This window comes from Leuresthes tenuis, unplaced genomic scaffold (genome assembly GCF_036924035.1).
Source record: "Leuresthes tenuis unplaced genomic scaffold, fLeuTen1.0.hap1 SCAF_16, whole genome shotgun sequence".
NCBI lineage: Eukaryota > Metazoa > Chordata > Actinopteri > Atheriniformes > Atherinopsidae > Leuresthes > Leuresthes tenuis.
Genome location: NW_027325370.1, coordinates 6,305,799 through 6,323,143, shown reverse-complemented (window position 1 = coordinate 6,323,143; position 17,345 = coordinate 6,305,799). Strand labels below are relative to the sequence as shown.

Here is a 17,345-nt window from a genome sequence, read left to right as displayed (position 1 = left end):
TCCAACAACACACAAGAAGTCAAGACCTTCAGTGCAATACATTTAGAATCTTTAATATCACTATACATACACAGAATACTTATTAACCATTTTCTTATAAATGAATGGAGATAATGAAAATGAAAATAGCACAAAAAAAAAGTTAAATTATTCTCTAAAAACTGACAGGTGTGGAAGGCATGGAGGTTAGCGAGATGAGATACCGCTAACAAATGAGTTGCAAACTAAACACAAGTTCTCTTTGCTGGCTCTTCTGTCTCTTGGTGGACACTGCGCGCCTCCCTCTTTCGGGATGGTTCTTTTTGCTCCAGAGTGTTTTCTTTGTTGTCCTCCACTACTCCCTGAACAAATACATAAAAACTGTTAGAGGCAGCCTCAGTGCTACCTTCTGAAAGACTTGACTCATGTTCTATCGAGGGAGCACAGCACAGCCTTGTGGGTAAAATGAGCCACTACACCTAACTCGCACCACGACAGAAAATACAGTGCAGTGGAGCGATTAAAATCATGTCATTATCTAATGAATGCATGATGAGAGAGAATGATTAAGAAAGCCTAAAAAGAAAAAGTGTTCCCATCAAGAGCAGCAGTGAACTGCTCAGACCAGGCGACTTACAGTATTCCTCTGAACTGCATGTTCCTGTGTACACTTCTTGGCTTTTTCCAGGAACAGCTGTTTGTTGTATTTGAACTCTGATGACTGCATAAGAAAAAAGAAGAAAAACAAAACGTTTACTCAATGCATGAAGGTTGGATTTACACCATTACAAAGGTTGAAAGACTGAACTTCAAATAAAAGGCAGGAAGAAAATGTTTTTAGTTATTTTCCAATACATAACGCTCTATAGTCACACATCCATTCAATGATTCTTGAGGAAAAAATTAACCACCGCAGTGTGATGATGTATTTAAGTGAAGCTACTCAAACAGATAGTATGTCTGGTCTATATAAGATTACATGCGACTCACTATATCAGCCATAAGCGGGTCATCAGGATTGGGTTCAGCCATGAGCAGCTGAATGGAGGTGAGGACTGTGGAGATGTTCAGAGATGGCCTCCAAGCTCCCTGAGTGAAAATAAACGACAGAAAAAAAATGACGTATAACAAGGGTATGTCATCATGTCTGAGAGCACAGACATAAAAAACAGGTCATTTGGTGGAAACATAAAGAGCCTTTTGTGGTTGAGATCTCTTACAACCTTTGGTGGGAGTTTGAGAGCATCGTGACAGATGCGTCCTGAGTTGTCAATATTTGGGTGGTAGATTGGGGTCAAGAATCGCATTTTTGGAGGTTCAAATGGGTACCTAAGAAAGGTAAAAGCAGGTCAACACGGGTAAAGTAAATGCTTGTAATTGGTAAACCATCGAATGGATTTCTATCAATGTTGAATCTTAAAGAAATGGCACCTGTCTGGGATCTTCACTTCCAGCGAAAAGACTCCACCCTCATAGGGGGTTCCTGTTCCACCCACTATTTCTGCCGGGGAAAGGGAACCAGTGTAAGAAGGATTTTTATCACTTCAGAAGCCTCTGATTAATTCAAATCCAATCTCAATCAGTAGGAAACTAAATTAATCCCATAGCTGTATCAGAATGTAAATGGTGTAAGTGATAATGATGTTTACACAGTTACAGCTTGAATTCTAAATTATATTAAATGTCATTTTGTTAGTAATCCCCACTTGAGACAGTCAACAGATTGCTCACAGCACTCTTTCATGTATTACACGCATCGTTTTACACTCACCTTAAAACGGATTCAATCCATTTTCTTCCACGGCAAACTACCCCAAAATGGGACGCCAACGCTCAACCATTTGAATATGCGTTTGTCGGGTGGATATTCGTTTCTTATGTTTAGGTTTCATGTACACGCTTCTTTTGTGAGACAATATCAGCAGAGGAAGAATGATCCAAGCAGACATAAGTACAACAATTCAAAGAAATACTTCTGAAAATCCAATGAAAACAGAAGTACAAGTGTACCGTTGGTGTTATTACTGTTAGTTAAGTACTGTTAAGTACTGGTGTGGTACATCTGACTGACATATTACCGTTCGCATTAGATCATTAATACTGATGAATTAGCTGGTAAACGGCTGGTATAAACACTGGCAGTGAAGTTGATAAAAAAAAATCTATTTCTTGTACAGTTTCACACTCGGAGACAACAACACACATCCACAGCATTACTGAATGATGAACAGAGTGGGGAAAAAAGAAAAAACAGTTCTCATTTGCAAATCCGTTTTGAGATTTCAGACTTTATCTCAATTTCCTCATTTTTAATGATACTGGATCATTTTATTCTTTGATTGAGACTACACAAGAAGGTTAGAGGAGGAAACAAAGAAATGTATTCTAAAGCTATTCACACCTCAAACATGTTAAAAGTGAGCCCAACTACACGCTGCTCTCTGTAGTTAAAACATAAAATCGAAATACTCAAATTTCAAATACCTTGAAATGGTACTTGAGTGTACATGCTTATCTTTACTTGAACGTTTGCCACATCAATAACTTGCAAGATCCCTTTAACAACTTACCTACCGGAGGCACAATTCTCTCTGCCTTAAATCCGTTAGGTCGTTGGTAACGACGAGCATGCAGAAGCACCCACACATTAGCCCTTTGCAGCTCTATTATGTGCATCTGTCATGCACATTTATTTTATGGTTGCTTTTATTGGACCATAAAGGCCTGGCTGGTGAAGTGCTGCACCTATGGCTGTCCCTTCCCACAAGAGAACTTTAGATCTCAGCTACTGGGTTCTACTTTACCTGTCTGCACAGGGCCTATTAGCCCAGAGGTGACCAAAGCAAGGAAGCGAGGATTTTATACTTTTTCCCCATTTTGGCACTTAAGTGTTGCCTAAATTTCCATATTTCTGTTTTGCAAATGTAAAGATAGCTATCCGAGTTGCCTTTAATATTGACATCCACCACTAACTGTGAGGTCCTTTCTGTTATCGAGTTTGCATACAGTACAAAAGAACTTGTGTATTTTGAGCCACTTCCCCTCCGGACCCATTGACGTGACACTTACGTGCACGGAGCTCATCGATCCGTTCCTCAGTCTGCCAACATGTTATCCCGGGAGCTGGCTCGGTGCTCAGCATCTTAAGTTCACGCTTTAAACGGGAAGCCTTCTGCATTCTTTACGGTGGAGAATAAAGAAAATTAGGTGAATTACGCTGAACACTCTAAGCAGTGGTTAATGTCATACAAGTAAAACCCAACTGACTCCACACCTGAGCTGCTTTGGAATTCCTTACGGATAGAAACGGATGGTCAATGCACTATATTTTGTTTTTTGTTTTTTTTTAGCAATGACCTTTTTGTTTGCTGTGGTCTAAATTTACATCAGGTACTCTGTTTATTGTCAGTTGTCTCGTTCTCACAAACCGACGATATTAACACGCAAACCAATTACATGCAGTATTTTTTTACTCGATAATGCATCTAATTCGCTTTTGTTGTTTCACCTGCTGTCCACGTTAAATTCCCGGTCGTGTATTCAACTTCGAGCGTTTTTCCGCGAACAGAAGTCCCTCTCAGTTTTGGATTTCCCTCTTCCTACGTAATCAACGCCACCCGCGCTTCTTCTTCTTCTACTCTTTTAAAGAAGACGATCTCAAACGGTGCACGATCACCATCTGCCGTTCAAATTCTAGTATTGTATTCAATCACAGTACTCGGGGAATTGACTCAAAGTAATACTTTAAAAGTACTTTTTTAAGCTTTCTTTCTCTTTTTAAACTACGTTCTGCCTTAACCACCGTGTTTACTGAAAATATTGTATGAGGTGTAATGGACCACGCACAACCTTGCGCTGGTTTTCTCTCCTCTTCAATATTAATTAATTAAATTCCAGACTCAGCCCACCAATTTTTAAAAGGAATTCTCACTTGAGTTGCTGTATAAAGCTGATTTAAATATAATTTATTTAACCTTTATTTTACCTTTTTAAACCAGCCTACATGGATGCAGCCTTAAGCGCAGCTAAATGTATTTATTGTATGTCCAGAACGATAAACCAATAGATTTCCTTTTACTTATTTTCAATTTAATTTTGAACTTATTAGTTTTCTATCTTATGTAGCCTACGGCATAAACTATAAGATTATACAGTTAATATAGACCATTACATCACATTTTTATTTGGATAGAATTGTTTAATTTTTTTCTTTAAGTAAGTTGGTGTTTTTTTCATGCATTTGGGTTACATTTACCTTGATAAGCCTAAGCTTACATTCAACCAAGCTTTAGCCAATCACAAATAATACATTTATGGTCACTGAGCAGCATCATGATATGAAAACCTATCATTCTGTTCTTAAAAATGTAATCACAACCAAGATAAATTACATTTTTAGACACAAGCGTTTAGGAATGTATTGACTTTGAATATATTAACAACATTGTGACATTAATATCTAAAAAATCCCTCTTGAAATTAAATTTCAACCATATGAGAATACAATATTGTGTATGTCTGATGTTGAGTCATTCTCTCTCTGCGCCAAGGAATTTTTTAAATAAATGTTTACATGATATGGTGTGGCGCAGTTGAGCGATCCTCAAATACCAGGAAAATACGTGAAAATGATAAGACTCCATTAATGTATTATCGATTTATTCCATCAGTTTACACACCTTGAAAAGGCACACCATGAATAACTGGTGCAATCAGACAAAACAGAAGCTGGGTGGAATACACACATCTCACTTTAAAGCAGTGGCATAGATGGCCTGAAAAGTTATGTCTTTGTGCTGTTTGTCTTCCATCCTGACATCAGTAAAGCCACTGGCGCCCAGAGCTTCCATATAGGCCTCTGGGCGCCAGTTCTCCCCTGGCATCACTCGTTTTGCTGCCATGGTAGCCAAATGGTAATGCCTTAGTGTGGTCACCATCAGGCCTCCTGAATAGAATAACCAATATTTAAAAATCAAAAAAACGGTTTTAATGGTAATAACAAATGTATCTTGAGGACGAACTCTGTTCTACTGTTATAACATTACCTGGTTTCATTACACGGTGTATTTCTGTGGCCCCCTTCCTGAGGTCAGGCCAGAAGTAGTAGCAGTTACAGTGAAAGACTTTATCCACAGTGCTGTCTGCCAGAGGCATTGCAGCTACATCACAGTGGTGTAGGGTGACTTTGCCACTCACAATAAGTTCCCTCATTCGTTCCTTTGCCATCTGTCAGAGCGGTAAATAAATAATCTATATTGTTCCAAAGTGAGTTATGTCCTCTCCTTACAAAAAATTGTTCCAGACTATAGATTTCTCAGGTTTTTTGCCATGACTTTTCTCTGTTTTGTTCAAATAAGTATTCCTTACAGAAATTATTACAGTATGCAGCTTGTTTAGCTTGGCTTGCAAAGATTTTCACAAAAAAACATCCCTCTGCTGTGAGGATTTTTGTTGTTTAGACACTTTTTGATTGTAACAATTGGAAACAAAACACCAACAAGTGTCATTAAAAATGGATTTGAGTATTTTATTCCACTCAGTAAGTATTTGTAACTTCACCTGATGCATGTACTCTGAGTAATCCACTCCTATGAGGTGACCTGTAGGTTCAGTAAGCAGTTTAGCTGCTGACAGCAAACCTAGACCTGGGCCGTGACCAAGCTCCAGCACCGTGTCTCCTGGCCGGATCCCACAAAGCTGCACGGCGTTCTCCTCAAGGACCTTATTCCGAACTGTAAGCAGCTTGCTGACCAACCATCCCGCCACTGATCGTGTGGGGTTACCCAACTGTTTCCCCAGTTTTTCAGCCCACATTGCTGAAGAATTAAGAGACAAAAGATAAGCAGGGATTTTCATGCAGTTGGATAAAAACTAAGTAACTGCACTCAATTGTTGGCAAGAGTTGCTACTAATACAAAAGGTTTAGCTAAAAAATAACAACGCACTCGTTAGTTTAATGCTTAAACTTGATCTGGTTTTGATATAATAAAATCCAGTGGTAATGAAACTTAAAAACTTAAAAGCTGCAGCTTTTAGGCATTTCCTTTGCAGTGTAAAATCGGTTTAAACCCTACTATCAGAACAGTAATCAGTGCAAAAGGATGAGGCAAATATTAATGAATACATACATAAAATATGACAACAATTCCTTTACATGTAGGTTTTAAAATGTGGAAAAACCACTAGAACTACCTACACTTTGTTTCTTGGCATTGGGGTGATTGAGAGGTTGACCTATTCTGGTATTAAAGAGAAGTAGGCCTATTCGATATTGCTATAAACTATTCAACAATAACCTTTCTCTCCTGGAAGTTTTTTTTTCCCCAGCTGTGTTAGAGTGTGTTTTAACACATTAGGAAGACGTTGCACTGAACTTCCATTTCTCACCGGTGCAGCTGCTGCTCTTTTGCACACTTTTGTTCCTCTTCTTTCTGGTTTGTTGGACTAACAACATACCTGCTTTTTAAGTAGTGAAACCCTCGTTCTGCTCCCGTCTGAAGTGGTTGCTCTAGTTGTCACTTCCTGCTCGGAGGAGGAGCTCCTGGGTGTACTTAATCAGCGCACGCGCTTCTCTTGACTGTGGTATCGCTCTGTTGTTCTCACTCTCACGGGATTAATCACTCGCTTCTTGATCTTCCGATTCCTTCCCACTTTGGATCTTCACTTGTGTACTTCACGAAAAGCGTGAAAATCACCGTTACTATCACCCCACATCCTTGGTTTATAACAAGGCTAATTATATCGAGCGCTTCTATCATTTGTTCTCTTGTGGAATCGTCATATCAAATGCTGTCAAACGTTTTGGAAATGCCCTCTGCCCCTGCTTCCTCCAATGAGCCCGTATGCACACACCCCCTGCGAAGATAATGTTTCTTTCGTTTTCATTTCCCGGAAGGGTCGATTGTGAAAATATAACACTTGTAATTTTCATTTAAAATGGAGTTCATGGAGATGCACCCTTGAGTTTGTTTCTTTATCAGTGCGAAGTGTAGGTTTGCTTACAAGGAAATCATTCTGTTTTTTGTGTAATCGAACTGAAAAGTGGTCTTTCCATGGCGAGCATTTCCCCGTCACCTTTGATCAAGGTAAGTTAAACTCACAGAGACAAATAAGATTGGGTAATGTGTTTATTCTAGTCAAATTCAAAGCAGAAAACCCGATTCCGTTTTCAAATGGAGAGGCTTTAAATTTTGAGCAATGAGCAACTTCTGTTTTTTGCACAGAACTTGCCTTTGCTTTGACTTTCTGTTTTAGTGCCAATAGTAATTCGAATTCGTGTGCGCATCTATTTGTTCGGATGTTTTGAAGATAGAACACAGAGAAAATAGCCCTTCAGCCGTGATGCGTGGAAGTCAGGTCAACCCTCCTCCCAGTGTCCATCATTCACCCCCTAACCAAGTTCCTTTGGTCACTCCTACCACTCAAGAGGATCTTTGGCATCTACCAGGACGACTGAGTGAGTCAGATTCCCCAGAGTTTGACCTTTTATACCACAGCAAGTAAAATACAACCATGGAGATTTGACACCTTGTGAAACTATATGCTATCCGTGTTGTTTGATTTTAAATTGTCTTTTCTAGGGATAAACCCATCTCTTTGGGATAAGGAGGATGTTGCCCACTGGCTCTATTGGGCTCAGAAGGAATACTCACTGAGGCGACCAGAGAAGGGACGTTTTGAGATGAACGGCAGAGCCTTGTGCCTTCTTACTAAAGAAGACTTCAGACGCCGCTGCCCGAGCTCAGGTAGAAAGTAGTGTGTGTGTGTGTGTGTGTGGTGTGTGGGGGGGAGATGCTGACGTTGTTTTACTTATGTTTACATGAGCGCTCCTGGCTTTTCTACAGGGGATGTTCTATATGAGATCCTTCAGTGTGTGAAGCAACAAAGGCGGAGCGTTGTCTGTGAGCCGTCTAATGGGTCTCCTTCTGTGGCAACTGGGCAAATTCACGGTGAGGTCAGCTGCCGGGTGCCCTCTCACACTGTCAGAGAGCAACAGTCTTTGACAGTCAGTGACTCGCCAGGTCAGTGAACAATAAGTTTTGGTTTTGATTATGAGTTTCAACATTTTAAAATGTTGACAAAAAACTGTCAGTATTTCAATTCAATAAAAGTGTTCTTCAAGATCCTGTTATAGCACTGAGATAGGAGCACAGCTGATGAGCTCTCAAAACAGTTCAACTTACTGCAGGAAACAACTTTAACTTTGGACCTGTACCTACAAATATAACAGGCTAGAAAGAAACTACATACATATACAAGCAGATCATTATATACTGTATGCAGGGGTTGTGCAACATCGTACACATCAGTGCTATTGGTATACAATGATTGTTGCATATCAAATCAAACCTGTTTATTCTAGTTAGAATATGGGAGCAAATAATTCCTGCACAACCTGTGTAGACACACCGAGGCTGAGATCATGCTTTCTTACTTCATTTTATACAGCTTTTTTGAGGACATCCATTGCTCCCCCCCCCCCAAATTTTGCCAAGCCTGACCAATGTATAGCTGTCTGTCTGTCCCTATTCTATTATTTTTGATGGTTTAGAGTATTGCAATGGATCATTTTAATGTGCTTTGCTTTGTAAGATGTACATTCATCACAATTCCCAGCATTAGATAAATGTGTTGAAGCAAAAAGCCCAGCACATGCCTATAAAGCAGTGATTAAAGTGTCAGAACTAAAAAAACTGTATGAGCACGCTACAACCACACCAGTGCCTCAATCATGTCTACCATAAAAACAGTGCTTTCCGTGATAGGAAGTAGGATGTGTGCCAGAGGGTTGTGGCCACCAGCGCCGATGATCTTACAATGCCAGAGTCCATGTTGACTTTGTACAGTAGCTTGTCTGCAATACATAAAAAGGCCTCTTCATCTTAAACATTACTTTAGTCTTAAAAAAAAAAAAATAATAAAGTTGCTTTAAAATTGCTTTTACTTTCAGTTTAGCATTTCAGATTTCCTCATTTTTCTGTCCCGCAGTTTCCCCCGCTGTTATCACCTCAGTGTCTGCAGCTGTTGTAACCGCTGTGAGCAGTCAACACAAGCCCATGTCAATTCTAAGAGATCGCTCCGTCTTTCACGCTTACCTTACTCCACTCACTCATACAAGTGGGTACAAAAGGAAAATGAACAGAAATACAGAAAAGCTCTGCTCTGCATTTCTGATATATCACAGTGATTAAGAAGTTGGTGGATCTCATTTTTGTTGCCTTCTCTTTGATTGATCAGCAGCTGTCTCTACGCCGCCCCGCAACCAAGTCCAGCCTGTTCCTCCCACTGAGAGCGTCATCCAGGAGCCTCTCAACCTGTCAAGTCGAGAGAAACCGAGAAGTCTGTTACACAAAGCCAACGGTCGCATCCCAGGTATTTTTCTATTCATTTGGTAAGAGTTACTCAGTGCGTTTAATCGCAGAAAAAGCACACAGATAGGCTATAAAATGGATATAAACTTTTAAAATAATATTTGTAAAAAACAAAAACATATACTAAAGAGGAATACCTCCATCTCCTTGGCTTTCGTTACATAGTTCACATTTAGCTGTTTTACTAATTCAGCTGTCAAGCAAACTACAAATATATCTAATTTGCAGATAGTCCGTAAGCAAAGGATACTTGTCATAGAGTTATTGTATTTTCTTGTAATATCCAATATATTGCTTTAAAGATCCTCTGTAGTGGATAGATCTTTAGATATGAGACAGAGTTTAACTTGTAAAAGATTAGTTCTTTGTATCAGAGGTTCTTTAAAAAGTCATAAATTGCGATATCTGATGATAATATATACTGTCGAAAAACAAAATGTATGTTAATGCTGTTTTAATTAATGCCAGAGTGCAGGCTGCTCTGGGACTATGTTTATCAGTTGCTGTGTGATGACCGATACCAAGACTACATTCGGTGGGAAGACCCAGACAGCCTGGTATTCAGGGTGGTCGATCCCAACGGGCTGGCACGTCTCTGGGGAAACCACAAAGTAAGTGCCCTGGACTGTGTGTTGAAGTGAAGTGAGCGATTCAGCAAAAGCAAGGCAGGCGTAAGAGCTTAGTGAATGGCTGGTCCTGATGGTTTGTAATTCCTTTTTACAGAACCGAGACAATATGACCTATGAGAAGATGTCCCGTGCTTTGCGGCACTACTACAAGCTCAACATCATCAAAAAAGAGCGAGGACAAAAGCTACTTTTCAGGTCTCCGTCCCTTTCAATTTGTCATTCACTTTTTCTCTTGTCCTCATAAAAGCAAACAACATTATTGTGACTTCCTCTCTTCTGGCTCTTTTCAGGTTTTTGAAACTCCCACAAGACATCCGGAAACAGCAGGTGGAGGCTGCTGGGTCCCCTGAGCACAGTCCACTTCCAGATGGGGACTTTCCTGACAGCAGTCCTGCACAGGAGTTCAGTGAGGATCATTTTGAGGTTTCACCTGAGGTTTCTCCACAGCCTCCTTCAACTGGTGCCCCAGTCAGATAGAAAAAAAACTGGATACAACAGAACAAATTTCAAAAGAAAAACAAATTGCGATTGTAGAGTATTTATCTCACAGTTTGAGCTTTATAGTTTTAAACCATGTTTGCTGTGTGATTGCTTTATTTTTTTATTCTTTTTTTAATTTGCTGTATAAATGTGATCTGGATGAACACTAAAACATTAAGGGACAACAAAAACTGTGACGGAAAATAAAATCAATACTCAGCCAGTGATTATCAAACCTACTTTAACATTGCTTGTATATTACAATACATTATTTTTCTTGAAATAAACAAGTCTTGCAGGTACGTGGTGGAAATGACGCCGATTGTTCCACTTTCATTCATATAGTTGTCAGACAAATGAAGCAATGGTAACTGTTTTCACTAAAACATTTGCGTTTGTTTGAATGCTGTTTTTTACAGAAAAAGGTGAGATTTCTTTTTCTGCTTTGTGGAATAAATATTTTTCATATAGCATAGAAACCAAGTTTCCGATTTGGCATTCTTTTACATTAACAAGGCAAAACAAATTGTTCATAGAGCACATTTAAAAAAACAACAACTGGTGATTCAAAGGGTTTTATACTTAAAGTTTTTAAAAAAAAAGATCAACAGTACTATAAAAAAAGACAAATCAGGCAATCTAAAAGGTACAATGCAGTGAAAGTTATCAATCTGAGTGCTTCAATAAATTCAATCAACAAATAAACATGTCAACAGAAACAATGTATCACATTTTGATCATACATTATTGTAATCTTTGCTTGCAGATATTCAGATTATATACAACATATAGTGTAATGCTGATTTGTTGAAAACAAATTTAAAGACACCATTTCTGCACAAAACTGCAATAAAAACAGATCAATGCAGCCCACACATTCACGGCACTCTTGCTTAATGAAGTGTCAAAGTTATACCAGTAGGGGGTGCTGTGGGTCAACTGTTGACTGTTTGCTTTCTTGGTTCAAAATCTTATTGATTGTCTACAAATAATATTATACACTGGAATATATATCAATTTAAGAACAGAAATAGCATATTTTTTGAGAAAGACAGAAAAAAAATTGGTATTTTCCAATATCATATTTCATCTTTATTAGAAAAAGATAGTACATATAATTTAATTCTAATTTTTACACTTTTTGTATTTTACTACGTAACAAACTGAAGAACTTAAAGGACCTTGTGAGAAAGACAAAAAGCCATTGAGACTGCCATATCACATGGGCATGGCAAATAAGATGTGTCTAATTGCGCTGTATTTAAACGCACTGGCAAGGCAACCCTCATGCACTTCTTATTGAATAGCTCATATTTGCCTAACATAAGTTGGCTTATTGAGCTGAAGTTTTTGCCACAGTTCTAATGTTTTTTTCCAATTGAAAACAAATCACTGAAACAATTCAGGAAATGGCCCCCAGTGTCCCCAAATGTCCCTACCATGAAGTTCCTCGAGACATCTCTTTCTCTGGATCTGGATTCCTGGCCACCTACCAGTTAGGAGTTGCCCTCTGCTTTCTGAATTATACACCCTGGATACTGCGCTCAGCCCCCTGCATCCTCGGTTCGTCTGCTGGATCTCTGATAGCAGCTGCTGTGGTCTGTGAACTTAACCTAAGTAAGTGACCATGTATTGTTTGTTATACATTCACTTCAGTTGTATTTGAAAATAACTCAAAGTCCTCCTATTTTACAGTTACCCTTCGGGACGAGATACTTCTTTTTACCAAACAAGTGATGGATTTTACACTTGGACCATTTAACCCATCAACTAATGTTTTCCACTGGTTAAAGTGCATTCTACACAAATATCTTCCATCTGATGCACACCATCTGGCCAGTGGTCGTCTTGGTGTTGCTTTGACCCGCCTGACTGATGGGAAGCATTTAATTATGTCTGAATTCCAATCCAGAGAAGATGTAATACAGGTGAGTTTACACTACTGGTCAGTGGTGGTATCTTTAGTTACTGGTTACTAAAAAAAATGTTTTAGGTTATTATTGGTTAAACTATCCAGCTGTTATTAGTAAATGTATTCAATCATCAACTGACATTGGCAACTATTTTCCTGACTGTTTAGAGCATTTTCTTGTGCCAGGTCTCTGTTACCAAACCAAGCTATCAAGCAGTCAGTGGTGAAAATAATACTTATAATACTTTTTTGTTTGAATAAATCATGATGATACAAACTTTTAGTTTGTCAATGCAGGCCGTTTTCTTGTAGCAGAGAATGTTTAACGTGATTTTTGTACTCTCGCTTAAGGAACACACACACAACTCCACACAATTACTGGTTTATCTACAAGGCTCCCAATACTAAGAAATGTGCTTTTGAGCAGTCTTACAATGGTTGTCTGTTGTCCACAGGCCCTGCTGTGTAGCTGCTTTGTGCCTGGACACAGCGGTTTTCATCCTCCAACCTTCAAGGGAGTAGTAAGTAGCTATTTGCAGACTTTTTCGACAAATTCTCCCCAGGCATCTTGATGGGGTAGTTCAGCTATGTTTTTAATCTTTTTTGTAAGCATTACATAGATGGCGGTTTGACTGGGATACAGCCAATGCTGCCTGACGCATCCAGTCGTACACTGACGATATGCCCATTCTCAGGAGATGCAGACATTTGCCCTGCTGACCCACCTTGCATGATCGAAATGCTTGTGGGTGGGGTCACACTCAAGTTCAACCTGGCCAACAGCTTCAGGATCCTCAATGGTCTTTACCCTGTGGCTTTGGAGGTGAAGCACCTGTTGTATCTCACTGTATGCAAAACTTGACTGTTGTAACCTGATCAGGTCTTTCTTTCTTTCGTTATAGTAAAATTTTCCTCAGCAATTGACACTAATATAGTCTTTATAGGAGGAGTCTCTGCAAGTTGTTGATAAAGCATTATGAAGTCTTACACTCTGTGCTGTTGTTGCTTTCTGTAGACTGTAGAACAAGCCTTCCACACTGGCTACAAAGATGGTATTAATTTCCTTAGAAAAAACGGTGAGTCATCTGGTGAAATAAAGACTCTTAATTTTATTCGTGTGCACACTTAATCTAACATAAATCTATCCCCCGTGTCTTTTTCCTCTGTGCAGATCTTGTCCCATCTGTGGCATCTCACAAATTGTCCCAAAGTTCACTAAAGTGTGTCCTAACTAAAGCATTGAGGCCTCTGGAGATGACAGAAGTGGAAGAGGTGGAAAAGGAGACCACTCTCACTGAGTCAGAGCCCACCAGAGATTCTCTACTCCAGTTTGACATGGTAAAAAATGGTATGGTCATTCACTCAAACACACAAAAAACAAATGTTAAGCAATAAGCATCAGCGGCTTCCGTTTTGCAGAAACAGCATTGATCTTATTGTCGCTGATGTTGCAGAGGCAACAGGGAGAACTTACAAACTCTGCACAGAAAGGCCCCTGCTGACCGGAAAGTTTAAACCCAGAACCATTTTGATGTGATGTGGCAGTGCTAACCACTGTTCCACCATGCAGGCCATAGAATATTGATGAATACAGTTTAAAGATATGAGCACTGAGGATGTTAGTGATGAAATGTGCTGAACATTGCAGTTGTCTTTCCTCCTGGAAGCTGCAACAAAAAAATGCTTTTCTTTCTCTACACAAACGGACAGAATGTCTTGAAATAGTCTAAATTATTCAAATGGGCCTGTTGAAATGAATGTGTTAAATAAAAAAAGCAGAGCTGAGACAGACTAGAGTTTGACCACTAACAGAATGATCTGGTCAAGATCTTATCTTAAACTGCAGTCAGCTGAAGAATAAAGGAATGCTATTTTTCATGGTTTCAGTTACAGAAATACGTAAAGATGGCTTAAATTTTAGATTAGTGCTTAACTGAGCAATATGTCTGTAGAGAAGAAGACTGGACAACAAATTATATTTCTATTTTTTCCTTTTCATTTTGGGTCTGGTGAATTTGATGTCTTTTTAATTTAGTATTAAGGCTGAAAACATTTTGGCTTTGAAACTGAGCCTTTGTGTTGATTAACTCTACCGTTTGTATTTCAGTTCCTCTGGGCAATGCGAGGACTGATCCGAATGTGTTTGGACCGCCTACAAGCATCTTGAACAACATGCTTCTGTCTTTCTTGATGATGATTTATGCCCCCCTCAGGTGAAAACAGTTCCACTGAACCTAACACACAGATCAATATACCATGTTTATGTGCTTTGAATGTTATTCTGTTCACCAAACAGAGATGAAAAAGAAGACACAAGTATCCTTTTTTTCTTTCTCTTGGTTATAACATAATTACAACTCTTACAATTGTACATTTATTAAGATTATAAAAGACTGTATTACCTTATCATAGAAAAACGACCAAATAACAAAACAAATTGCTGAGGTGTTGTCATCCTTTTGAGTTCTATGTTGGAAAAAAATGCCATGTGTGGGTGATGGTGAGGACGGAGGACCCAGGTGCAGTCACCAGGAGGACTATTTATTTTAAACTAAGCCAGAAATACATAAAGCTAAAACATGGAAAACAAAATCCAAATGCTGAATAACTAGTATGGACAGACTGCCCAAAATAGAAACAAGAAACTAGGAGCAGCATGAGAGAGAGAAATGGTGAGGATCTGGCAAAGATTGAAGAGTGACCCGCTTGTGGCCCAATTGTTGAAAAACGCATGCTAAAGTGCCCTCTCTTGGAGCCAAAACATGTGCTAAACTGCCCTCTGCAGTGGTGAGGACGTGCTATATGTGCCCTGGAAAGGACTGAAGGAAACCGGGAGTTTAAATAACTCACCAAAGGATGATTGGTGAATGAATGCAGCTGAGGATAAGTGAACACAGGTGAGGGGAGTGGAACTGATGACTATACTGCAGAGAGACTGAGGAAACAAGTGAGGAAGCAACAGAATCCTAACAAGGAACAGAATGGAAAAAACAAACACCAAAAGACATCAAAACAACACGGATCATGACAAAAAAGACCTATGAACAACACAGAAATCCTCTTCTTTTTCCCTCTTTGGCTTTTCTTCTTTCCGCCCCTGCCCTTCAAAAAGTCGCCACTGCACATAAGATCATGGCACCTTGAAAAGACCTAAGCTCTGACTCAAATATTTCTTCAGATATCATATCTAAACTGCTGAGTTTAGGTATTAATTAGAAAAAAAAGTCCCTATATGTATAGAAGTTCTATTGGTAGTTCTATTGCACACTGATGTCAGTCAGCTGTAAAAAAATGACCTTTTCTCTGTTTCCTCCAGACTGGACTTGCTGTTCAGAGAGATGCTTGAGATTATTTTTTGGACTTGGCATAGCCTCAGACATTGTGGCTCATTCTTTCTTAACATAATCCTCTGTACCATCAAGAAGAATGTGAAAGACAGGTAAAATATTCCTTAAGTGTAATGACACAAAATCAGTTTGATGCTTCAGGATCAATATTTTCACCACTTATCTCAACCTTCATATTCATGTTATCTGGTATTATCTCACTTACTCTGACTGAACTTGACTGGTCTTAAACCATCATTCTGTTTTAGGGTTATGTTCATCGACCTGCTGTTGCAGTGGCTGAAGGTTCAAACAAAGTAAGAGGCTTTGCAAGAGGGGAGGCACCTTTCCAATGGGTTTAGTTGTCATTTAAAATATATCAGGTGCAAAAATGACGAATCCCTCTATCTTGGGATTACAAGAACACGAAGTGACAGTGTGTATAAAGAGCTTACCAAGCAGAAATGTAAAGACTGTGCTCTTTCTATAGTTTATTAGAAAGCTTTGTCTTAAGGTCTTTTTGAGTCTACATTTACATCACTCAAAAATCTTGATGTTTTAGTTTATTGAAAAAGTTTCTTTATAAGCGTTTCTGTCATGTCCCTACCATAGACTTGTTCCAGCAATTCTTTTAATCAAAATTTTACAGAGTTCATAAGAACGAGGAAGAAATATTAGTTTTTCTAAGTGTATACTTAGGGCTCAGGGCTGAGGCTCAGGGGCCTTCTCTATGACCTTGTTTGCTTCTTGAAAGCAACTGCAGGAAAAGGCAGGAATTTGGACAATAATTGCTGTTTCAGTTTGTGTTCAGTTGTATGTGTGGATCCTATGACATGTGATGATGTTATAAGAGCAAAAACCTCTGTGTCCATTGTAATATATTCAAAGTAAAAGTTATGTTGGAAACCTATATGTGACTGCAAGTAAATAAAATGTGTTGCTCTAATTTGTACTTTGGACTTCTGTTGTTTTAAAGTGTTTCTGTTGACAGCTGTTAACTTTCAACCTACAATGTCTGATACATACATCTTACATCTTACAGTCTGTGAAAATACCTTCAACTAAGCGGTTTACCCTTCCTTAAAAGAGAGGGAACTTTATATATATTGTATTATGTATTATTCTGGATAGAGAGGACAGGTGGTCTGAAAATTAAGCTCTTTACTTATAAGTTTAAGATGTAGAGTTTAGGACATTCACATTTACAGTGGGAAGAGGGTTGGGGAAATACATCTATTTGATATTTGAATATTAACTGGGGACTTTTTTAACTAAACAAAATGTTTTCTTTGTTCAAGCACTGAGGGGTACCATGTCCTGAATGAATGGAAATCTACAAATATTATTAGATTAAAATAACCATATATGCCTTTTTTATTATTTTAAATTTTCTCGATCATTGAATATCCTTTTTTTATGGTCAGGAGAAAGGAAAGAGGAGATAGAAAGGGATGGTAACATGCAACGAAGGGCCAAGAGCTAGGACTTGAAACTGGGCTGGTTATGACAAGGATCTCCTGACTGCACTGGGCATCCGCTCAGCTTATTAAGTTGTACAGTGACCCATAAAATGGGCATTTGTCCTGCTTTCTTAACAATCATTTACAGGCAATGACTGTCTGAAGCCTGCAAGCCATGTAGTCTTATA

The 17,345-nt window shown here is 38.9% G+C and overlaps 2 protein-coding genes across 4 annotated transcripts; one reads left to right on the top strand and one right to left on the bottom strand.

Moving 5' to 3' along the window:
• Positions 1-100: 100 nt before the first annotated feature.
• On the bottom strand, positions 101-6,783 carry LOC140271232 (uncharacterized). Its single transcript, XM_072366354.1, has 10 exons — positions 6,436-6,783; positions 5,539-5,795; positions 5,025-5,205; positions 4,732-4,924; positions 3,049-3,158; positions 1,411-1,480; positions 1,203-1,308; positions 970-1,068; positions 617-700; positions 101-341 (listed from the first exon to the last, which is right to left on the bottom strand). Exons 2-10 carry the CDS (start codon positions 5,791-5,793, stop codon positions 225-227), a joined length of 1,215 nt encoding a protein of 404 aa, XP_072222455.1. The 5' UTR covers positions 5,794-5,795; positions 6,436-6,783; the 3' UTR covers positions 101-224.
• Positions 6,757-10,825, top strand: etv7 (ETS variant transcription factor 7). 3 transcript variants are annotated; one of them, XM_072366351.1, is made up of 9 exons: positions 6,757-7,064; positions 7,288-7,435; positions 7,560-7,724; positions 7,824-8,000; positions 8,968-9,096; positions 9,217-9,351; positions 9,819-9,961; positions 10,074-10,174; positions 10,270-10,825. In XM_072366351.1, the coding sequence occupies exons 1-9, from the start codon at positions 7,032-7,034 to the stop codon at positions 10,454-10,456; spliced, it is 1,218 nt and encodes a 405-aa protein (XP_072222452.1). In that variant the 5' UTR covers positions 6,757-7,031; the 3' UTR covers positions 10,457-10,825. The 3 variants fall into 3 exon arrangements, with proteins under 3 accessions (XP_072222452.1, XP_072222453.1, XP_072222454.1); XM_072366352.1 differs by having other exon boundaries at positions 6,758-7,064; positions 9,220-9,351; XM_072366353.1 differs by having other exon boundaries at positions 6,760-7,064; positions 7,824-7,928.
• Positions 10,826-17,345: the final 6,520 nt, after the last annotated feature.

Bases quoted from the DNA above. Each gene is read 5' to 3' on its own strand.
- etv7 (XM_072366351.1), top strand. From the start codon at position 7,032: ATGGCGAGCATTTCCCCGTCACCTTTGATCAAG. The intron at 7,065-7,287 runs GTAAGTTAAACT...GATGTTTTGAAG, and splicing joins CCCCGTCACCTTTGATCAAG to ATAGAACACAGAGAAAATAG. The intron at 9,962-10,073 runs GTAAGTGCCCTG...TCCTTTTTACAG, and splicing joins GTCTCTGGGGAAACCACAAA to AACCGAGACAATATGACCTA.
- LOC140271232 (XM_072366354.1), bottom strand. From the start codon at position 5,793: ATGTGGGCTGAAAAACTGGGGAAACAGTTGGGTAACCCCACACGATCA. The intron at 1,309-1,410 runs GTGCCATTTCTT...TACCTTTCTTAG, and splicing joins GAAGTGAAGATCCCAGACAG to GTACCCATTTGAACCTCCAA. The intron at 342-616 runs GTAAGTCGCCTG...GTATTTGTTCAG, and splicing joins ATGCAGTTCAGAGGAATACT to GGAGTAGTGGAGGACAACAA.